Genomic DNA, 24,606 nt, shown 5'->3' on the forward strand with positions numbered 1-24,606 from the left:
TCCTTATAATATAACTTAAGAAATCTACTTTATTTCTTTTCTTCTATAAATTAAATCCTTTCAACCTGTTGCCTAAATCTATCCAAAAAATATAATCACATCTTTAAAATAATTTGTAGGTGCTTGGCAGATTTTCAACACACATCTTGTTCTCATTGTTTAAAACTTGAAATGTTAGGACTTTGGTCTTAACATCTTTTAATAGCTGCATATTATACATGTACTTAATCTATAACAGGTGTGTCATATTTTTCTAAAGCATGGTAATTTTACTGAGGATTAAATGCATGTATGTTCTCACTGGTCTGAAAACATATCCAAAAAGACATATAATTAAATAAGGGATTAAGATGAGAAGTTGTTAATGTACTTTTTAAGAGCCATTTTAGTGACTATTATGATAACTAGTTAGCTTGTCAGTGCTTTCTCTAACACTAGGGTAGTTTTCATTTTGTTGCGTACTCTATTGTCATATCTGGAATGTGTTATACTGCTAAATATATATTGCTAAAATAGACTTCTTTGGGGACCTGGAGATGATTATGATGTCACTAGTGTTAGGGAAAGAATAATATAAAGCAGAAGTTCAAGATGAGGCTTCTCCAGACTTAATGTCAAGAAGGAAAAAAAAATAGTTCATCAGGATGCAACCTGAGATTCACCTCTTTGCATCTCCACCAAAAGCATGCAGACTTGAAGAATATGGAATTCTTGCTTGTAAACCACATTGAATGTGGGTATGTTCATTTTCCCAGCACTCTGTGGCAGATGATTTTATTTATCAAACATTCAACATCCTAACTCAAAAGCATGGATTAGGTAATCAGTCACATGATTTGACCTTTAGAAACCTAAGTACTTTTTAATTACTACACCGCATGCATTTTTACTACTAGCACAGTTGTCAGTGCTCCTGGAAGTAAGAAAAAAGCCAAAGGAGCCCTCTGTGCTCTCTGAGTTTTTCCTTTAAGGGCATGGCAAATAGACCTCTGTTTTTTTCTTGCTGCTCAGCTGAAAGCTTTTGTATTTTTAAATTTTGATATTTTATATTTCCTTCTTTAGGACGAGATACCAATGTCTTGGTCTACATCAAAAGAAGGCTAGCAATGTGTGCCAGAAGACTCGGGAGGACCAGGGAAGCAGTGAAAATGATGAGAGATGTGAGTTTAAGTTTGTGTTTGGGAACAGTAGCAATGTACTTGACTTAGAGAAGGAGGAGCCAATGAAATGGCCACAGCAGAGCGTGCCAGTGATGGCGCGCAGTGGTCCCATGGGAGCTGGAGCCTGCCAGTCTGGGATTCAGCTCGAGCTCCCAGTGTATTAGATGAGTGATCTTGGGCAAGTGACTCAACTGGTCTGCCTGCTTCCTCATCTATAAAATGGGAATAGATAACAAGAACTTTAACAATAACAATATTAAGAACAAAAGCTATTACTGCTTAGGATTGTTGTGAAGATTCAATGAGATAATACGTGGAAAGCTGTACATAGAGTGACTGGCATATTAAGGAAATTTCAGTACGTGTCCTTATTATTAAACCTCTGGAGCTGTAGCCAGAAGCCAAGAGTGAGGTCAGGCATTTTAGCTGACTGACTTTTTTTGTGTGTATTGGTGTTAGGAACATTTGAATAAACTATGGGTCTAATTGCTACTCTAAAATGTAATAATAGTATGATCTAATCTGATTGAAATAATTTCAAGCATTTTTCTAGATTCTTGAATCAGGATATTTTATTAGTAGTGGTCAATACAAGAAGAGAGGAAATAGCTGAGTTTTATTTTATTTTTTTTTAAAGATTTTATTTATTTATTTGACAGAGAGAGATCAGAGTAGACAGAGAGGCAAGCAGAGAGAGAGAGAGGGAAGCAAGCTCCCTGCTGAGCAGGGAGCCCGATGCGGGACTCGATCCCAGGACCCTGAGATCATGACCTGAGCCGAAGGCAGTGGCTTAACCCACTGAGCCACCCAGGTGCCCCAATAGCTGAGTTTTAAAAGGCAAGAGAACCTAGGGAGATTATTCAATAATCAAAACAGTAGTTTTAAGGGAAACTGGTAGAGGAACTTTTACTTCCATGTTTTTTAAACTAAGAAATACTTTTTCATAAAGAAACTGACACCAGTGGGAATTGTATTTATAAACATTTACTTTTAAAAAACAATTTCAGAAGACTTTTGCCAACATTTCATGCCCCTACTGTCTTCCTGAAGTTAGGAGAGCCAGGTAACCACTCCTTATAAAAATGAAAGAACCAAGGGACAAGATAAAAGTGGTATTTTGCCCAGTTCTCAGCATTTGGGTTTGTGAACAGGACTGTGTAAACCTAGTGAGTTTTTTGTCAGTTTAGCTTTGGAAAGTTATTCATATAAATTCCCGGTTACTCTGGCTTGGGTGGGAGGGTGCTGCACACCAGGCCCCCACCCCCTAGTTATTTCTGCAAGTTGCAGATAATGCGGAGGTCCAAGTGAGATCCGTGCCTGGGTCAGTCTCCGTTAAGCAGCAGGATAGCCCCCAGATCTGAGGAGAGGAAAAAGAGGAGGGAGATTCCAAGGTAATTCTGTTTGATTGAAGGTGATAGATGCTCTGTGGGCAAAAAAGCCACTGCAAAGGGGATATCCCAGGATTAAATTTTTTTGGTTGAGGGAATAATTTAAAGAATATTTGTTATACAGTGTAAGTGCTAATTTTTATAAAAGGAGAGTTCTATAGAGACATGGACTTGCTCTCAGACTTCTTAAGTTGCAGAAATTCCATCTTTTGATCTAGTGAAGAAACTCTACCAGTCAGTCCCTTTGTCTCTAAAAGAGCTGGGAATTTTATGACGGATGGGGTATTTATCTTAAACTGGCCCAGCCACATTCAGCCTTTAACAAGGTGTTTTAAATTTATTGCCTCTTCTTAACCTTCGTTGGCCTGGGACAGGCATGTGTAGAGGAAGGGATTTTGGTGACTGACTTTATCATGTGCTTAAGAAACTTCATAGGAGAAACAAACTGGGATGATTTCAATTCCAGTTTTTTCTGTCAGTCTCATTCTGATGATCATCAGTTTTAATATATGTGTATACAGTTTCATATGATTAAAACCAATACAGCTATGCTATGGTTTGACTTTTATTTAACACTATTTTATATTTACAATTCCATTTATCGAATTAGTCCAAATACAGATCTTGAGGGAAAATCTGGGATGCAGTTGAATAAATGCTGGGCGGAGAGTAAGAAAACCTAGATGTAAATCTCAGCTTTGCTCTTTACTAGCCCTGTGACCTAGGGCAACTTTCTTCTTTTATGGGCTTTTCATTTGTCTTCTGTAAATTGCGGTTAGTGATTCTTACCTCAAACTGTAATTGATGGAGCAGTGGGCAGAATGAAATAAAGTAATATGAACACAGGGATGCCTGAGTGGCTTAGTGGGTTAAGTCTGTCTTTGGCTCAGGTCATGATCTTAGGGTCCTGGAATCGAGCCCCGCATCAGGCTCTCTGCTCAGCGGGGAGCCCGCTTCCCCCCACCCCCACCTGCCTCTCTGCCTACTTGTGAATTCTGTCAAATAAAGAAAGAAAATCTTTAAAAAATAATAATAATATGAACACAGCTGGCATATGGTAGACATACTTACATTTTTCCCCTATTTTTACTCCATTATGTAACTATGATGTAATTTGCTTGACCATTCCCCTGATGGACATTTTGGGATATTTCTGATTTTTTTTTTTCCTTAAATGAATCAATCAGTGAGTGAAGCAATCTTTCTTTCTCTCTAAATATGTGTGTGTATGTATATATATACACATACACAGATTTATATGTGTGTGTATCTGTATTTATATTTGTGGGTTTTGGGTTACTTCCTTTAAAAAATTGAAATACCAGTACATGCTGTCTTTTGACTGAGTTTATAGATATGGGCCCTACTCTTGTAACAGTCTTGGGAAGGACACTGTTGGACATTGTGGAGATGTGATTTGAAGAGAAATATTAATAATGTTCTTTTCTTTACAAACTCCTGGCATCCGAATGGAAGGAGCAGAGCTTGAGGACCCCTATGGTCTCAGCTTGTGGGAAACAGTTGATGGTCAGGCCTGACTTCTTTCAGGTCAGGGATCATACATACATGGGAACTTCAGTGGGGGGTTTACTCCTATAATAACAGGCACATAAACCAACTTGTTGCAGAGGTCCTCTGATAAAACAGCTCACTGGATTCCAGGCAGCCTGCCGATAAAGCACTGAGGCAGAAGGATCTTAATTTCTCATTAAGACACAGCAATCCTACTCCATATGCATTGGTTGAAACTTCCCTAGGGCAGATTTTAAGGTGGAACTAGAAATGGTCGAGTCAGAATGCCTTCCATGTAGAAAGTAGACTCTTCAAGACAATTCTCTGGAAAACCCTTAAGGAAGGGAAAGATGTTAATTGGTGAGATAGCCTGAAAGAGAATGAATGGGAATTCTGGGAAGGCCAATTGTAGATGATTATTGATCTAATAAAATATTGATACTATAAGTAAATATTGATGAGGTAAGAACACATAAGCTCCTTAATGTCAAGATTCATGGCTTCTAATTTTGAAAAGCAACACATTAATATAAAAAAAACCACATTAATTATTTTGAATTCCCAAGATGTTTTACGAAAACCCTCCCTTTAATTAGCTTCCTTTTGCAGTCAAGAATATGGAGCACTTGATTGGAAGAATGTTTCGGTAGTGGGTAGAACTAAGAGAGCATGCTGGCTTTTGAATTTTACTATATGGTACTATTTATTCAAAATGAAAAGAGTTGCATTTTCTGCTTTCTTAAGTTGAAAGAAAAGTCTTTTTGCCTGTTCTTATTTTAATCTTGCCTCTTTAACATTTGATATAGGACACAATTTTTTCTTTTTAACTTTTAATATTTTGCTAACCTCAACTTTTTGTTGTTGTTGTTGTTGTTTTTTCCCCCTAGTTTTCCGGGCCCTATTTGAGTAGATTTGGAATGGAATTCACAAGGCTTACTGTTTGGTCTGGCCCGTTAGCCATACCCTGTCAGAACTGGTGTAGAGAAACTGGTTTGGATGGGATTGATTGCCCATGTGAAAGAACCTAAGAGCTCCTCTTGCCCCAGATCATTTGGTATTGCTAGGGCTCCTCTGTCTCCATTTTATTGACATTTTAGGCTATGTAAGTCTTTGTTGCGGGTTTCCTTTGCATTGTAGGGTATTTAGCAGCATCCCTGGGCTCTACCCACTAGATACCAGTAGCAACCTGCCCCCATGTTGCTCTCCATTGTGACAACTAAAAATATCTCTAGGTAACCCCTGTTGGTGGTGAGGGAGGGTCGTTCCCCATTAAAAACCACTGACTTGGCGAGTGGATCTGTTTTAGGGCATTCAGTTTTTATTCAGTCTTATTTGTTGCTAGTCTGCTCTTCTACTACTGTGAACACTGTGTTCTAAAGCATCCCTAGAACCGATCACTACCTGGGACCAGTTTGGGAGGCTGTTTGTCTTGGATGAGATTCCCTAAAGAGATGCCCTGGGGCATGAGGAGTAAATGAACTTGAAGATTTTGGTAGGGTTGTGCTTGGAGCGATGAGAGAAAGAGGAGAATGTGAAGGCCTGATGTGGGGTAGTGGTCGGCCTTGTTCCTTGTGCATACTTCCCAAGCACTATTTGCCACTTTCCCCTAGAATCTACAGTTCCTTTGAGAATTAACCATAGGCTCTCAGACTTTTTCACCTATTCCCCCTCTCTTTTGTAATTTCCTACAGACCTCTATGTCATTCTCCCTCATTCTTCTTTCACTCTTCCCGTCTCCAACACTGCCCCCTTTCAATATCCTAGCTTCTCATTTGACATAGATCATCACAACCTTCCTGAAACATTTTATTTACTTGATTTAAAGAGACCATGCTCTTTTAGTTCTCTTAAAATGTCACTGTCCATAAGCAAGTACTACCAACTAGGTAGCTTGAACAAGAGAAATGTATTCTCTCACAATCGTGAAGATCAGAAGTCTGAAATTGAGGTGTGGGCAGGGCCATATATCCTCTGAAGGTTCTAGGAAATTGTCCTTTCTTGCTGGCCATCCTTGGCATTCCTTGACTTGTAGGCATATCACTCCAATCTATGCCTTATGGGCATTCCTTCTCTTTGTTTATCTGTGTCTTTGTGGTCATATTTCCATTTTCTCATAAGGACACCAGTCATGTTGGATTTAAAATTGGATATGATCTCATCCTAATTTGATACATCCACAAAGACCCCATTTCCAAATAAAGTCACATTCATAGAAACCAGAGATTAGGACTTCAAAATTTCTTTTTGGAAGACATAGTTCAATCCACAATACAGGTCATATGTAAAAACAAAATGTAGATATTCTGTACATACTTTCATTCTCCCTAAAAATGACATGGGGAAACTGTGGATATCAAAAAAATACACCCACTTAAAATTCGAGCTTGAGGGCGCCTGGGTGGCTCAGTGGGTTGAGCCGCTGCCTTTGGCTCGGGTCATGATCTCAGGGTCCTGGGATCGAGTCCCACATAGGGCTTTCTGCTCAGCAGGGGGCCTGCTTCCCTTCCTCTCTCTCTGCCTGCCTCTCTGCCTACTTGTGATCTCTCTCTGTCAAATAAATAAATAAAATCTTTAAAAAAAAAAAATTCAAGCTTGAAACAAACCCGTGACTTTTTTATTACCATGTGTATACATTCCCAAGGGAAGTGGTAACATTCATTTTTAAATTAAAATGAGTTCCATTTAGAAAATTATTGTAAATGTTCATTATATATCCCTTTAGGTCATTAGAGGTATCCTATGGTGTGAGCATTTGACCTTTGAGGATTAATTTAACAGCATTCATAGTAAGAGGATGCCCTTTAGATGATTTGTGAAGAGTAGCACTTCTGTTGAAAGCATACTTTAGAAAATATACACCTCTGGGACTAATCAAAGCCTTTGGAGCACTAAGGACTGTTGATTTGCATTTTTGTCTACTTATGTTCATGAATAAAAACCTTCATGAAATCAATGATTTGTAAAAGAGAACTAGCATGCCATTCCTGAGATGTTTTAAAATTTCAACTTAGGGAATATTCTGCAAAAGAAATTCTATTTTTATTGCTTTGGTTAAAAAAAAACATTTCTAGGAGGAAAACTTTAAACGAATAATTTGGGAGTTAATTTCTATTCCCTTTTATCATTTTCCTCATTCTTAATTTCTAATTTTGCTCCCTTTTATTCTTTCTATTCTGTAAGACACATTATTTCCATCTTATCAGTATTCCTCTTTTTTTTTCTTAAAATTGTCATGAATTAATGATGGATAACTTGACTGATGAATAAACTTAGGAGATGTTCAGTTGATTGTTGAAAGATGTAAAGTAACATCATGTGGGGACGGTTCATGGGGAGAGTAGTATTTTAATACCTCAGGTAACCAAGTATCAGTTGAGCACAATTGCTTTCAAGCTCTTAAGATAACCAGGTGGATCATTGAACTAAAGACAAAGTATACAGTGAAATATGTTCATTCCTAGTAAGTATTCCTGTGTTGATTATTCATGTGTTTCTAGGTTCCATCTTTGCTATACTTACAAATAAAGAAAAAATGCATCTTGGAAGCAAATGCTGTCAGTAATATCGCACTGATCTTCCAAATTAGACTTTTTATGAACTCTTGCTTTTTATCATGATTTGTTTTTCTGGATTTGCTTGAAATGTTGTTTGAGTTGACTTATTTAGTAAATTATTGGCAATTAGTGATTTACACAGAAAGGAAAAGTGTTTAGTTAATTAGAGCAAAAAATGGATTTGTTAATTATTGATTTACCTACTTGAATCAGTAAGGACGAACTATTGTTCTATCAGCATTGGACTCTGTATTCACTATAGAAACAGCAGGTGGTAAGTAGTCCCTGATGCAAATGAGAATTTTGTCTAGAAATAGTGTTTTTTAATTTATTATTAGCTATTACCATTTACACAAAAGTCTTACTTGGGACATAATAAATACATGACTGATACGTTAACTGTCATTATCAGGATTTTTCAAATGCTGGGCCCACATTTTCGGTGTGGTGAATAGTAGTTATTGCTGAGGAAAGCCTTCATTATGTATGGCTGGCCCATGAGCAGTTCTAGACCTGTCAGTGCCTGTCATCTGGGAGACTGATTTTGTTGCCTCCTCCAAATTCTTCTTCTTGACCTCGTCTCCCAGGCAATTGATCTGCTTCTACTTTACAACTATGTCTCTAATAGAGTTCTCTTGGATTCCTGCTCTGCTACATTTTGCCTTCCTAGGACTCTGTCCCGGTTCTGTTCGGTGGCTCCATTCATGCCCGCTGTTTCTCTGGTTCCACATCTTCTCTCTCTCTCTTGACCCTACAGCCTTGCTTTTAGTTTTGCTATACCCAGACTGTACCAAACCATTTATCCTTTCATTCATTCAGTGAAAATGTATTGTACCTCCATTTCATGTCAGGTATCAGTGAAAAAACAAAGACCCTGACCTTATGCAGTTTACATTCTAGCAGGAAGAAGAGACAAAAAAAAACCACAATAAACACGGTAAGCATATATTTTTGTAATATATTAAAAATTGATAAATGCTGGTAGAAAACAAAGTAGAGCAGGATAAGGAAAGTTAGGAAAGCTAGTGGGCAGAGCCTGAGGAGTCACAGGTTTAATAGGATGATCTGATATGTGTCATTTTACACAGATGATCATCCATTTAAAAAGATGACATTTTACCAAAGATTGAAGGAGGTGCTTAATTTAGTCATGTGATGTGTGCTCAAAGGCTGTGAGGCAGAAGTATGCACAAGAGTCCTGGGTAGATAGAACAGAGTAGTCCCTGGGAAACGGGGTGGATTTCAGGTCATGTAGGGTTTGTGGACTGTAGTCAGCTTTTACTCTGCTGAAATGGGGAGCTTTGCAAAATTTTGAGCAGAAGCATGACAAGGCCATTTTTAGTTTTTACAGGTTGCTGTGTGGCAAGGGAGAAGCAGGGAGGTCAATTGGAAGGCTATTCTATTAATCTTGGTGAGAGACAATGATAACTTGGGCCAGAGCAGTAGCAGAGCAGGTGGTGAGAAGTGGTCAGATTATGTATGTATTTTGATATATTTTGTATATATATTTTAGATATATTTTGAATGTGGGGCCAACAGTATTTGCCAATCAATTAATATACACTGTGAGAAAAAGTCAAGGATGGTCCTAAGGATTGTGTCTTGGAAGGAGAAGAGGTTTTATTAAGATGTGGAAGTCCGCAGATAGAACAGTTTTTGAGGGAGTGGGGAGGAAGCTTAGGAAGGCTAGTTTTGAACACATTATATTTGAGAGAACACATACTCACTTTTATCTTGAATAATCATGTCTTGATCTTTTTGTGGACCATAGTAAAGTTTTGCTTTGTTGAGGTGTGGAAACCATTAAAAAGGCAAAGTAATGGGAGATCTGGGTTTGATGGAATCTCTTCTAAAATATAGTTGATGAGGAATTCCCATTATTTTACCAAGATAAAACTTAATTAATTGCAGAGAAACCATGACCTTAAAAATCTTATAAAATCTATAACGCAGTGGCTTGTATATGTTTAATTTACATGTCGGTAGATGACTGTTTTTTTTTTAAAGATTTTATTTATTTATTTGACAGGCAGAGATCTAGATGACTGTTTCTTACCATTTTCACTGAATACTATTTTTCAAGTCTATTCATTTCTGCTCTATGTACCTATGTACTATTAGTATATAGTTTGTAGTTTCTAACTACTGCATCAGATTCTACATTATACTCTTAATCAAGAGAGCACAAGCAGAGGGAGTGCAGAGGGAGAGGGAGAAGCAGACTCCGCGTTGAGCAGGGAGCCCAATGTGGGGCTCGATCCCAGGACCCGGGCTCAGACACTTTATCAACTGTGCCCCCAGGTGCCCCATTTCCAAATTTTATAATCAAGTTATCTATGACCTTTTGATGGACCCTTTGGATCTGTAAACTTTTTGCCAAATACTGTCTTTATTAATTGTAGAGTTTTGTACCTTTGGTTGGTGTGTTTTTCCCGTTTGTGTTTATTGTCATTATTATTTTGTTTAGAGTCATTTTTGCTGTTTTTCATGTTTTGTATCTATCATACTATCCCTCTTCCTTTCTTCTCTTAAACTGAATGGATCTGCTGTTTAAACATTTAAAATTTTTACTTCAGTCTTTTTTGTGGTCTCTACTTACTAAGATCTATACTTTATATTTCTTGATCAATTATTAAGCTTACCAATATCTGTTATCTTCTGCCTGATGATACACTTATCTTAGCCTATCATTGTCCCCTCTCTAGATTGACACAGCAACCAGGGAATTTTATATGCATCTCTTTCTTCTGTGAAATGTATAGGAAGGACTGATACCTGAGTGTTGGTTTGGTTGGGCTGCCTCTCTGACTAGGAGCCAGTGAAACTGTTGATTTCTAGGGTGAACAGAGAGATGATCACTAGAAACAGACATACTGGCTGACCTGGCCCAAAAGGAACAGAAACCATAGAGGGAGCAAAGCCAGCAATGCATGTGATGACCAGAGAGACCAATGAACTGGATCTTTTGGGTTTCCCTTTTTAATAATCCATGCAAAAGTATTAAATATATTTCCTTCCAGGACAGTTGTTGTCCTCCTTACTAAGAGCATATACTGTGAAGGCTTCTCCCTCTCCATGGGCCAGGGGACACTACCTTTGTGACTTAAGAGTCTACTGGTGCACAATGGTACTTTCTGAGACTGAGTCTCATTGAGTCCTTTAAATATAAGCTTAGTCTCTAGTAGGGCACCTTGCTAATACTCTCCCATTAGTAAAATTTTTATGGCTTGGATGAGTAAAAAAAAAATTCCCAAATGCCCTAGTCTTTACTCTTTGTTTTATCTTTCACATTTAGTTAATATGCACAGGTCTTGTAGGCTTTTCTGCCAAAACGTGTACACATTTGTACAAGTGCCATGAGTGCTTTGATCCTCTTTCAGGTCACTGTTATCTTTCATCTGAACTACACAGTTGGTCTCCAGGCTTCTGCTGTTGCCCTTGTAAAGTCCTTTCTCAGAAAGTAGTGTGAGACGTATTTTAAAACTCAGATCAGAACTTGTCACTTTCCTACTTAAAAGCCTGTAGTGATTTACTGTTGCATTTAGAATGAAATGCAAACCCTTTACAAGGCCTGTAAGGTCCTATATAATCTGCTCCCTGCTTACTCTTCCAGTTCCAGCTTATGCTATCTTCTTCCCTTACTCGCTAGGCTTTGGCCACATTGGGTTCTTCTTGAGTACACTGAGTTTGCTTGTTCCTTCCTTAGGGACTTTGCACAGACACTTCTCTTTGCCTGGAATACACTGCTCCAGATTCTCACTGAACTGGGTCCTGCTTATCCTTTAAGTTCATCTAGAATATCACCTTAGAAGAGCTTTCAGTGATACCCAGCTGTAGGACCACTGTGCATATTGCCCCCTCCCTGCCGGTCTCTCTCTCTCTCTCTCTCTCTCTAACACACACACACACACTCACACACAGAGATACTCACACACACTATCATTCTCAATCATATCACTTATTTTTTTATTGACCTTCCACTTCTGAAATCTTCTTTATTTGTTTACCTACCTTTATTTGTTTACCTTCTTTATTGTTTACGTTTATTGTCTACATTGCCTACCTCCATCAGAAAGTAAACTCCACAAGGGCTGGAACTTTGTTTTGTTCCGTGGTACATGATAGATTCTCATTTAGTTTTGTTGAATGAGTAGATGGATGGAGAGCTGCCTGGGTTGGGAATAGACAGGAGTACTTTCTACCTCACATCCCACGAAATGCAAAAGTAAGAGAACTTGACTGAGAATCCACAACCCCATTAAAAGCTCTTTTCCATCCTGAACAAATGCTTGTCTGATTATAGATTAGGTAGGATTTCATTTCTCTTGATCTCTCCAGTAGGTGTGAGAAGAGCTCCTCAGCCCAACTGTTCTATGGCGAGGTGTTCAGTTACTTGTGGTTACTGCCTGAGAACCCACTCTTCCTCTTTGTCTCTGCCAACTCCAAATGTGGAGCCTCTCTGAAGAAGAGCTGCAGCTTCCTCAGCTTTCTCTGCTGTGGTTTACTCAAGTCTCACTTGTAGCTTGTCTTAGGGAAATTTGTTAAAATTTCTCACTCAGGGGGCGCCTGGATGGCTCAGTGGGTTGGGCTGCTGCCTTCGGCTCAGGTCATGATCTCAGGGTCCTGAGATCGAGTCCCGCATCAGGCTCTCTGCTCAGCAGGGAGCCTGCTTCCCTCGCTCTCTCTCTCTCTGCGCCTGCCTCTCTGTCTACTTGCGATCTCTGTCTGTCAAATAAACAAATAAAATCTTAAAAAAAAAAAAAATTTCTCACTCAGTGGCTCTGCAAGCCATTCCTCCTATCCCTTTTCTTATTTTCATCACAACTATAGATTTGTTTCCTTTTGTACCACTTTCCTATCCTTTCAATAGGTTTATGGGAGGGAGAGGAGGTAGACATAATTTGTTTAGTTTTTCATCTCAGTTTGTAAGTACTTTGCCTGAGTTCTTTTACTACAGTGATTTGGGATGCAGAAAGGCTTCTTGTGTAGTCTTAGAGTTGATGTGTTGATAAATAACTCTTCTCATACATCCCTGATTTCAAAAAGGGACATTTATTTAGAGCTTTCTCTAAAGAGTAAGTGTTCATTTTATGCTGTTGCATCTGAGCATATGTAATTTCTTTTTTCAACCTTGCCTTCTTTTCCTTAGTAATAGAAGCAGTCACATCCAAATGCTCTCTGGTTTTAATTTAATGGGTCCACCTCAGTGGATTGTAGGTCCAGTTTGAGAGATTTAAGAGGTAGAGTTGAAAGAATTTGGAGATTTATTGGATAAGTTTCTTCTGTTTTTGTTTTTACCTTCAGGGTATTGGTTGTAATGTGAGGGAGAGAACATGCAGGAAAAGTCATGGATGACTTTGGAATTTCTAGCTTGGGAAACTGGAGAGGCAATGGTTACCATAATGGGGATTGAGACTGTAGTTTAAGTACTGGTTTGGGGAAGGTGGGGAAGACAGGAGGAAGACAGGTGTACTGCTACTTTTGCAGTACCTGCAGATCATCGAAATAGGTAGTGAGATATATAAACCTTGAGCTGAGGAGAGAGACCTGGGTTGGAGGAAGTTCTGGGAATGATCAGCTTGGAAGGTGATTAAAATCTCAAATGAAGATGAGGTCATCTAGGAAGGAGTGAATAAAACTTAAAGGAAAAAACAAACAAAGGATTGGAGGGAAGTGCAGAATAGGTTGACAAAAGGAGACTTAACCCGCTGCCTTCCGCTCAGGTCATGATCTCAGGATCCTGAGATCGAGTCCCGCATTGGGCTCTCTGCTCAGCAGGGAGCCTGCTTCCCTCTCTCTCTCTCTCTCCCGCCTGCCTCTCTGCCTCTTTGTGATCTCTCTGTCAAATAAATAAATAAAATCTTAAAAAAAAAAAAAAAAAAGAAGTGACCTGTGAAGTAGATAGAAAATCTAGGAGAATATTCTATTACGAAAACCATGAAGAAAGGAAAATGAATATGAGATCAGAACAATTCTTAGCATAGTCCTTGTCACACATAACATATTCAGTGAATATTTATCATGGAGAAAATACTTGTTAAATTTTACTCCAAAGAGGTAGTTGGCAATTTGACTAAACCAAGATCAGTGGGATGTAAATTCTAGAAAACAGATTGCATTGGACTGTCTCCTGATTATGACATAATGTGTCTGCTGGAGATGACTTTTTCAATAGGCTTATATATAAAAGGAAAATAAAGTGGTGATTATAACTAGAAAGGAACATGTAAGCAGTAGAAGGCCTGAGCATGTTCAGATGTTGACAGAAAAAGACTAAGAAGAAAGGGAGAAGTTGAACATATATACAAAAGAGAGGGCATCATTGATAGAATGAAGTCGTGAGGAGTGTAGAGTGTTGAATGCCAGAGGGCAGGAGGGAAGGAAGGTTCTAAAGGAGGGGTTCCATTCATGGCTGGCAGGGATTCACAGATCTGGATGCAGATGGGGATTGTAGTAGAGAGGTAAGGCTGAAGAGTGGAAGGGGTTTCTTCCTGTTGACTGGTTTTTTTAATTTAATTACATGACAGGGTGTCCTGCTGAGAGTTACCTGGGAGGAGTGTGTAGGGAGTTGTGGAATGGCGGAGAGAAGTCACCAGGGAAATTTACTAGGTTTACTAGGCAGTTTTAGCCCTGCAGAAGTTGGAAGTCATTGTATTTTAGTTCTTTCTAACGTTACAGTTGTGTTTTTCAGCCTGAAAAACACAGGGGCAGAAGTGGTAGACATCTGGTTTGCCCCAAGGTCAGATGTTGTTGGGTGAGTGAAATGGACAGATAAGGAAGTCAGAAACTTGAGGGATTGTCAAGGAAATGGTAAGATGGTAAGCCGTGGGCTCTAGGTGGGAGAGAGGAGGGAGGGAAGGATGGAAGGTAACAGGGACAATGGATTCATTGTTTCTAAAAACAAGGGTGTATTGAGGGCCTGCAAGGTGGTATAGTTCTACTTTTAGGTGCTCAGTCTGTAGTGGAGAACAAAACAGCCAACGATTGCAGCTGCCATGGAACACTTATTACTGGAGGGGGACAGGGGTGATAAGACAATCACAGACTGTGGTAAGCGCTATGAAAAAAAAAAGGCTGATGTGATAGAGGGTAACCGGGAGGGGCTGCAGAGGAAGAACTCATGCAGAGACCCCGAGACTGGAAAGAATTTGACAAGAATGAAAAGGAGTCTGGAGTGAGTGAAGGGAAGGTTGGAATGAGATGAACTTGAAAAGGCAGGCAGGAGCTTTGTCACTACTTTCCTGCAAGGCTTTGCAGGAAACAGTAAGAAGTTCTGATTTATTGTTAAATCAGTGGGAATCCATTAACTTATGTAAAACAGGAGGGATATCATCTCACTGATGTTTTTAGAAGATTACTGGGACATTGTTGAGGATGGAGGGTGAGGATGAGAACAGCAAGTCCAGGTAATCAGTTACAGTAACAATCCAGGCAAGACCTGATGAGGGGTTTAGAATTAGAGGTGGTCATGGAGAAATGGATGATTCTGAGATATATTTGGGCATAGAATCCACAGGGTTTTCCTAATACAAATTTTATTGACTCTACATGTATCTTTAAAATACATTTAGAATCCTACCACTTACAGAGTTCACAGCCATCCCTTTGGTCTAAACCATCATTATCCCACACTTGGATTATAATAACCTTCTACTGGCTTCCTGATTTCACTCTTGTCCCCTTGCGTCTACTTTCCACAGAGCAGCTAGAATGAGCCATTTAGTTAGAGCCATAAGTTAGATCATGTCATTCTTTGGTTTCGAACCTTCCATTAGTCCCATATCTCAGAAATTAAACTCTAAAAGTAGCCTACAAGGCCCTCCACAATTTGGCCCTCATTTCTGCTCCAGGTTCACTGTGCTCCAGCCTTCTCGCTATTTGTTGAACACGCCCGACTGATTCTCTGTAACCTCAGGATCTTCACACTTGCTGGAATCTTCCCCAGGAATGTTCCTTTTCCAGACACTCTTATGACTAGCTCCCTTGCCTGCTTCATTTTCTTATTAAATATCACTTCCGCATTCCCACCTTTCCTGTCCTGCCTTCACTAACCGCTGTGTTTAAAATTGCTTCTTCCTGCCATGCCACCATTCTCTAACCTCCTTCCCTGCCTTATTTACTGTTCTTAGAACTTATCACCACCTGACAGCCTCTCTATATATTTGCTTATTTTCTGTCTCCACTAGAATGTCACTTTCAGGAAAGTAAGAATTAAAAACAAAAAACAAAAAACTTTATTTATTTTTAAATTTTTTAATTAAAAAAATCTTTATCTAAATTCAGTTTAGTTAATATATATTATATTGTTAGTTTCAGGGGTAGAATTGAGTGATCCATCATTTGCATGTAATACCCAGTCCTTGTTATATATTAAGTGCCCTCCTTAATGCCTATCACCCAGTTATTCCATTCCCCCACCCACCTCCCCTCCAGCAATCCTCAGTTTGTTTCCTACAGTTCAGCATCTCTAATGGTTAGGAAAGCAAGACTTTTGTATTTATTTACGGATGTATCCCAGTAGAACAGTGCCTGTCAGATAATAGCTTCTCAATAACTAACTGAAAAATGAATTGCTGGATAGATTGGGTATGGAAAGAAAGAATTGTATACTCAGTACAGTACGGTATGAGTCCGTGGGTTTTTTAGCCTGAGCAGCTTGGTGATGGTTAGAAAGGGAGAGGACTAGGAGAGAAACAGATTTTAGGGCTTCTGTTTCTTCATGTTAAGCTTGACGTTCCTATTTTACCTGTAGGGAAAATACTGAAATACCGTTGAATATGTGTCTAGGACTCAAGGATAAGGAGTTTGATATATATATATCACACACACACACACACACACACACACACACATATATATATATATATATATACATGCATATATATATGGAGAGAGAGATCTATATATGAACTCAGGCTGTGGTATTGAGTGAGATTGTGTATGTAGAGATGTCGATAGAGAAGAAAGAAGGTTAAGATGTGAGTCTTGGTGGTTTTTAACACTGACAGGAGAGACAGAAGAGAAGCATCCAATAAAAGCACCTGGGAAGGGAGGAGGAAAGCCAGGAGAGTGTGATATAATGGAAGCTGGAAGCTAAGAGAAGAAAAACATTTCAGGGTAATAGGAGCAGCCTGAGAAAGATAAGGACAGAAAGTAAGTGAAAAGGATAAGGCACTAGTGGTCTTAGTAAAATTGAAGAGGAAGTTTCATGTGAGCAATGGTGTGAGATAACTGTAGATCAGTACATTATGGTCAGAGTTGCATATTTATATGGAACATATATGTCCAGATGTTGAGTTCTGGAGTTTGGCTATGATGTTGGGTTACCTAATGCAGTGGAGGGATAATCTTTTGCTCTGAGACAGTAAAACAGTTGAGAATCTAGCATAGTAGATGGAGCTTTTACATAGACTCTTTCTTTTTTTTTTTCACATGGACTCTTAAAAGTAAGAATATACAGCAACGTCCAGATGGGTAGGTCGGTTAAGCATTTGATTCTTTGATTTCAGCTCAGGTCATGGTCTCACAGCCTTGAGATCGAACTCTGCATTGGGCTCTGTGCTCAGTTGGGAATCTGCATGAGATTCTCTCTGTCTCTCGTTCCCTCTGCTCCTCCCCGTTCTCTCTCTCGCTCTCAAATAAATAAATAAATAAATAAATTTTGGGGTGGGGGGAGTAAGAATACGCAGCCAGGTGACCAAATCTTTAGTGTACGAGGGTGTGCTACCCGGCAGAAGACATGACAGAAGGATGGTGGCAAGTGCTGGAGCGTTATGGCATGAGCTGCGGAAGATCAGGAACTGCTACCCAAGGGCAGGGCCGAGAGTAATGGTCCAGATGTGCTTTGGAGAACTGGGAGAAGCCAGCCTTACATCCTTCTGGATAGACACGAGTTTGGTGGGGGAAATTAACAGCTTCAAGAGAAGCAGTGAACTCAGGTTTGTGTTGCATAAATGGTTCAAGGATGTGTCCGGGAATTTGTATGTCATGGACACTCAGGTTCCAGCAGGATAGGCTAGAAAGACTTGGGGAGGAAAGGAAACACCAGAAGGCAGTGTGATGACAGAGCAGTGTGGGGATTAATGTCAAAGGTTGAGGTATTAACCTTCTGCCCGTTGCTATGAAAGAATTTCTCATAATACTTAACTTTCAGCATGACCGTGCTGTGAGATGCCTGCCAGAGCAAGTATTTGTTAACTGTGCCCCAGATAACCAAATGAGTTAATCTCTTGAATAGGGTTATTTACCATTACCCATGTGAATGTGGAAGGGTGTGTGCCAAACACAGTTATTGTGGTTTTGGCATAAAAAGTCCTTTCTGACAGTAATTGTTGGCCGGTATGTTCAGTTGCTCATTGAGGCCACTCCTGGAACAGGAGAGCAATGCCATGTCATCACAGAGGGAAGGATGCTTATCGTCCTGTTTTCTGTTCCTGGGCCTGCTTCCAAGCCATTTGAAATATGCATTAAATCGTTCGATTGTTCATGATCTCCAGGCCAGGGTACAGTCCTATTTGAATCTGTTTAAGATGATGAAGAAAATGTTTCACTCAAACTGTCGCCTGTCAGTTTTGAAGAGGGTACAAATCATTCTTTCCCCCAAAACAGGATGAGGCTGATTTCTTCCCTGCCCTATCTCCAGTTTTGCCCTTGTGGAAATTTTACACACACATGATAACATAGATAATATAATGGCGCTGTCAGACCCTTGCTTTTGGAAAGGAAGATTCTAAGGTGTCTTGAAGTAAGGTAAAGAATTGCCACTGACGAGTGTAGAGGTTGAAGAAGAGAGTCTTCTTGAAGACGATTCCTAAATTCTGACCAGGCTTATGCTTGCTTTATCCTTATCTGATTAAGGATCAAATAGAAGAGGGCGTTTTTTACTGAAAATATTTTTGTCAGGATCTGTATAAATGCAAAGCCTGTCTTGTTCACTAGAAAATCAAAGGAAGATTTCTCTTCTGGAAATGAATGGAGTGTAATTTTGATGAGAAAAGTAGATAAGTATTTAGGTAACCTTCCAGCCCAGTGAGTCATTACAGAGCTGCCGTCCGGTGATTTGCATCGTGCCTGTAACTGTTATTTCTCTCCTCAGTTACCGGTGATGCGCGTATTTGCATCATGTGCTCAGTTCCACGAAGAACTAGTGACCTGGTGCTGTCACTGTCCATACAGGTCAGGTATTGATCGTGCCACTTTTTAATAGATGCAGCTTAATATTTCCCTTTAGATTAGCTCTGAAAATGACATTTTCTTATTAATCTTGGTCTAAGCCTCTCACGAGTGCATTTTATAGTGGTCTGTGTAAATAGAACTCTCAGGGGCCTCTCAGAACTCTGGTAAACAATTCCTCCTTTCCTTTCATAGCCCTTAGGATCAGTAAAAATCACTGACAAAATCATAGCCATGCAATACAGAGTGTCTTTTCTATTTTCTACTTATGCCTTTATTTGAAACTGTAATTAAATAATGTCAAACTTACAAATATAACAAAATAGTATCTGCTGTTTGAATATAATACGGGCCAAATTCTATAAACTTTAATTAAGTCAAGCTTGCATTGACCTCAGTAGGAATCTGGTTGGGGATCTCTTTTAATTACCTCTGCCTTAAAATATGTAAGAATTTTCAAGTTGCTTTTCTCACTCCTAGAACAATGCATGGATAGCTAAACTAATAAAATGTTTAAATAGACACAAATCAAACTTGAAAGCTTTAAACTGTTTTCATCCTGTAAGTCAGCTGAGAAAAAGCATACAGAGTGTAGTTCTAAATTATGTCCATAGAGTATTTCAAATCCAGTGAATTAACTCTCCCCCCCCCCTTTTTTTTCTATTTGAGCTCATAAATGTTAACCTCAGAAGTGCCTCAGATTCTTCCACTGAAATAAACTTGAACTGACAATAGCCAGATGATGTAAAATTGAAACTGAAATTCTATCCTTGGCCCATCCCATGTTCTTCCCCTTAGGTATTAGAAGAACCATAGGAGAGTTAGTGTTTTCATTGTACATGAACTGTAATATTTGGGCAAAGCGGGGCATATAAATTTCTGACTGCCAGGAGAAAGCAATTACCAGCATGGAGAAGATAGCTGGCAATAAATAAACAGAACTGTGCTAGATAGTGAGTGAGTTTAAAGATTTATTTAGAATGACTTAGCTTATAGAAAACAGGCCTTTATATTTATCATATGCCTTCCTTCAAGTTTATCAATAGAAAGGCTAATTATACCACCAAGCCATTTTTTGTACAGTATTTTAAAATAAAGAAATTGGGATATACTATATTGCCCAAGTAAGCCACAAACAAAACTAGTCACTTGTAGCAAAACAAATAGTGCTTTGAAAATGGGGTATACCTGGGTCAACATTATGTCGGGATAACAGCTCCCATTTGTCAAGCTCCCATATTGTGTCCTAGTGCCCTGTAAGCTAGGTGTTTTTCTGGTCTTGCAGATGAGAAAAATCAGCTCACTTGGTGCTAAGAAACTCCACGGTCCCTGGATGGGAACCCCAACCTCTCTCATTCCAAAGGCAGTGATGGTCTTGACTTCTGGAATGTGCCACCTCTCCCATGATGGACCCTTTCCAGCAACCCCACTGCTGTATCCAACACTTTCTCTTTTATTTTGAAAACAATGTTTTCATCCTGTAAGTCAGCTGTGCATTTTATAGTGGTCTGTGTAAATGGAATTCTCGGGGGTCTCTCAGAACTCTGGTTCTGTGGTTCTAGAGAAGAAGCAAGAGTGAATTTTATGGCGGAAGAGTTTTCTTTGAAAGTAGTCTCATCTAAGTCGACACCCCTCCCAATCCCCACGCTAAGTGTTAGAGAGGAAAGTAACTTACCTTACAATCAGTTTAACTCTGAAGCATCCCTCAAGATGAGATGCTGTTCTTCACACCACATCTGTCGGTGGACCTACTTTGGAATTCAGGTGGAGGAGAATTAAGAAGGGGGACTCTAAACTATGCTTCCTCTGAGATTGGATTATTATCTTGATATCATTATAGGATTCAAGTACCGTGTATTAAAATCATCACATTATTTTTTGAGAAAATTCTCTAAATGTTGTTTGGTCAGACGTTGACTTTCTCTTAGATGCTATCAATACTTTAAGGAACTGCAGAGTCGGAGTACCTGGGTGGCTTAGTGGGTTGAGCCTCTGCCTTCGTCTCAGGTCATGATCTCGGGGTCCTGGGATTGAACCCCGCATCAGCCTCTCTGCTCGGCAGGGAGCCTGCTTCCCCCTCTCTCTCTGCCTGCCTCTCTGCCTACTTGTGATCTCTCTCTGTGTCAAATAAATAAGTAAAATGTCTTAAAAAAAAAAAAAAGGAACTGCAGCGTCAACCCCCAAGAGGAAGAAGTGATCATGGTTCAAAAGGCAATTAGAAAATAGAAAACAAGGTCTAACTGATGAACATTGAACTATCCATGACATGATAGGAATTATATGACATGACATGAGGAATTAAAAGTGAAAAGGACAGCTAATGAACTTTCTATGTTTAAGGAAGCAACTTTAAAATATATACACGCACACATGCACATGCACACACACACACACGTATCATATACACACACACACATAAAAAGAATAATAAGAGCATCACTGCCCAGAATTAATTGAAGTCATAATAACAGTAGTTAATTAAAAATTTTGTCATCTTTATTCACCTTCTTTTCTGAAAAGCCCCCATGTGACCACCACTCAGCAATTTGCCTCCCCTGAGGCACCAGCAACCAGTTTCTTCAGTTTGTTCTCCATACATTTCCATATTGTACACCCATAAATGATATGGAGGATTATGTACATTTAAATATTAAATTATATACATTTTCTACAGAGTAATTTCTTCACTTAAAATTATTTCATATTTTTCTACATTGAGATATATTAGGCTTAATTCATTCCTTTCGCTGTTGAACAGCATTTCGTCATAGGCATATACCCGCTTGAACCATCCATTCCACTGTTTAGGACAGTACTCCCCATCCTGTGGGACTCTCAGGGTGTGCAACTGCTCAGAAACTTACATGAGCAGTTTTTAAGGAACAGATTTGGAAGCTGAAGTATTGGGTTATAGAGTTGGCCTTTTTTATTTTTGATTTTATAACAGTCTGCCAAATCAGCTGTGTGTAAGAGAGGTTTCCAAGTGTAATTTTCCAAATGTAATATCTACGTGAAACTCTTCTTATGAAGAACTTTTATATTTTTAAATGTATTCCTGTTTACCAGGAGTTCACAGACTGGAGCCTGAAGGCTAGATCTGGGCTCCTGCCTGCTTCTGTAAGTAACCGCTTGCTGCTGCCCTCATGCTCCACTGTCAGTGTCAGTGTTGAGCAGTTGCAAGAGAGACATACGGCTCACAAAGCCCAAGACGTTAACTCTTTGGCTTATTGCAGAAATAATTTGCTCGCCCCTGTCAAAAATAGCATTACCTATCAATCCGTTTACTTTTTTGTTTTCTTTTTAAGTGATCTAACATTTAGCCACAGAAACTGATAAATGAGACGATTTTAGAGTGTGATAGAAACAGTGGGGAATGGGGCTGTGAGTGCAATGCTGACATTGAATAGAGTGGTAGAGAAAGTCTGAGGGAATGCCGCATGAGCTGGGACCCAGGAGATGAGGGGCTCATGGCTCAGAGAGGTTAAGTAGTTTGTGCAACTTCACATGGGACGGGGCGGGGGTGGGAGGGAGCTCATCTGTAAACTGAGGAGGGTGTTTGGATGATCTCCATGGGCTCTTCTGGCTCTCACTTTCTTTGCTCCTGTGACTTTAGGAGGTGGCATTTGATCTGGGCTTTGGAGGGTGGGGTGATTTTGACAGGCTGCCTTGTAAATGACAGGAAAAAGGTATTCCAGGTGGTGAGAACAGTTTGAACAAAAACACAGTGGCTAGTGACTGTAGAAAGAATTCTGAGTATGGTGTACCACAGTCCGATTTGACAAGGCTAGAGTTTAATCCTGTAGAAGACAGGAGAGTCAAGATGCGTCTGGCACTGAGCTGAGGGAGGGTCTGAAAATCATACTTATGAGCTAGGGACTAATTCCTTGGAATTATAGGATTGAAAAATTTGGGGTCTTTTTTTTTTTAGCATCTCTGTCCATTGACTGGCCTTTGTCTATCTAAACAGTTCCAGTGATGAAAGACTTCTCTGAAGACTTCTCTAAGTCATCTATTCCACTTTCAGACAGCTCTAAGTATAAAATAATTTTTCATTACATTATATCATAACACAAGTTCTAATTCTAGCTTTTCCAAGGTGTAGATAAAATCATTGGAAGATTTCTGTGGCACCTGGGTGGCTCCGTGGGTTAAAACCTCTGCCTTTGGCTCAGGTCGTGATCTCAGCATTCTGGGATCGAGCCCCACATCGGGCTCTCTGCTCAGCCGGAAGCCTGCTTCCTCCAATCTCTTTCTCTGCTTGCCTCTCTGCCTACTTGTGATCTCTGTCTGTCAAATAAATAAATAAAAATCTTAAAAAAAAAATCATTGGAAGATTTCAAATGGTAGAGGAACATGTCAGGGATGTGTAACCCAAGGACTTAATGTAGGCCTTTTGCAGCACGCATATAATATGTACCCCAAAGGTAGAGATAACTTTTGAAAGCCTTTAGAAAGCATTTCTTTCATGAAATGTGTTTTGAGCATTTATGTTGGATCAGTCAGTGACCAAGAATCTGGTGATAAGCCAGAATTCCTATTCTCACACTCTTCCCAGGCTCATGGGGAAGATGGACCAGTAGACCATTGTAACAAGGACTCTGGGATTTGGGGGTGGGAGTACTTAACCTGGCAGGTAAGAGGCAAGAAATCAAAGGGCAGGTAAGTGTTCCTGGAAGTTGATGAGCTGTCCAGATTGATCAAGGAGGCAGAAAGAAGAGCACTCCAGGGATGTGGAGCATGGAGAGAGAAATGTGAATGGATGTGACACATTTAAGGAACAACAAAAAAAGTGTTTTATGGTGGCCCACAGTGTGTGGGTAGGGAAGTAGCTAAGAATGAGGCTGGCATAGTGGACTGAGACTATCACGAGTGTCTGTGTTTGCCGTGCTAAGGATTTTGTATTCTGAATTTGATGAGAAGCCAATTTTTTTTTTCCTAGATATGTGTGTGTGTGTGTTTATGTATATGTGTATATGTTTATGTGTGTGTGGGGGGTGGGTTTTTTTTTGAGAGAGAGAAAGTACTAGCAAGCATGAGTGGAGGAAGGGGCTGAGGGAAAGAGTCTTAAGCAGACTCCACACCCATCGTGGAGTTTGACATGGGGCCCAGTCTCAGGACCTTGAGATCATGACCTGAGCTGAAAACAAGAGTTGCATGCCTAACTGACTGAACTACCCAGGCACCCCACCAATATATATTTTAATAGAAGTATAAATGACATATAATATCGTATTAGTCTCAGGTGTATATTATAGTGATTCAGTAATTTTATACTGAATGAAATGATTCTCATGCTAAGTCGTTACCCTCTGTCATCGTATGAAGTTATTACAATATTATTGACTGTAGTGCCTATGCTGAACATTACATCCCCATGACTTACTTATTTTATAACTGGAAGTTTGTACCTCTTAATACCCTCACCTTTTTCTCCCACCCCCCAACCCTTCCCCACTCTGAAAGCCAACAGTTTGTTTCCTACAAGTCTATTTCTGTTTTGTTTTGCTTATTCATTTTGTTTTTTAGATTCCACATATAAATGAGATGAAAGGGTATTTGTCTTTCTCTGACTTATTTATTTCACTTAACATAATATTCTCTTAAGTCCATCTATTATGTTAGAAGTAGAGTTGCTGGATCATATAGTAGTCCTATTTTTAGTTTTTTTCCACACCATTTTCTGTAGTGGCCACACCAATATGCATGCCCACCAACAGTACATAAGGGTTCCCTTTTTCCCCATCTTCAGCAAAACATGTTGTTTCTTTGTCTTTTTGATAATAGCCAGTCTGACAGGTGGGAGGTGATATCTCATGGTGG

The 24,606-nt window shown here is 39.5% G+C and overlaps 1 protein-coding gene across 10 annotated transcripts in view; it reads left to right on the forward strand.

Moving 5' to 3' along the window:
* Positions 1-24,606, forward strand: part of ST7 (suppression of tumorigenicity 7) — a 236,648-nt gene that overhangs the window by 148,406 nt on the left and 63,636 nt on the right. For all 10 annotated transcript variants that reach the window (XR_006601386.1, XM_045062910.1, XM_045062909.1 and 7 more), the window contains one exon: positions 1,063-1,160. Coding sequence is in view for 9 of the 10 variants with exons in the window: in XM_045062910.1 (XP_044918845.1) it covers positions 1,063-1,160 (98 nt within the window). In the remaining variant the exon portion in view is untranslated. The remainder of the gene's footprint in view (positions 1-1,062; positions 1,161-24,606) is intronic.

This window comes from Mustela putorius, unplaced genomic scaffold, assembly GCF_011764305.1.
Source record: "Mustela putorius furo isolate JIRA1106 unplaced genomic scaffold, ASM1176430v1.1 tig00003845_pilon_pilon_pilon, whole genome shotgun sequence".
Lineage (NCBI taxonomy): Eukaryota > Metazoa > Chordata > Mammalia > Carnivora > Mustelidae > Mustela > Mustela putorius.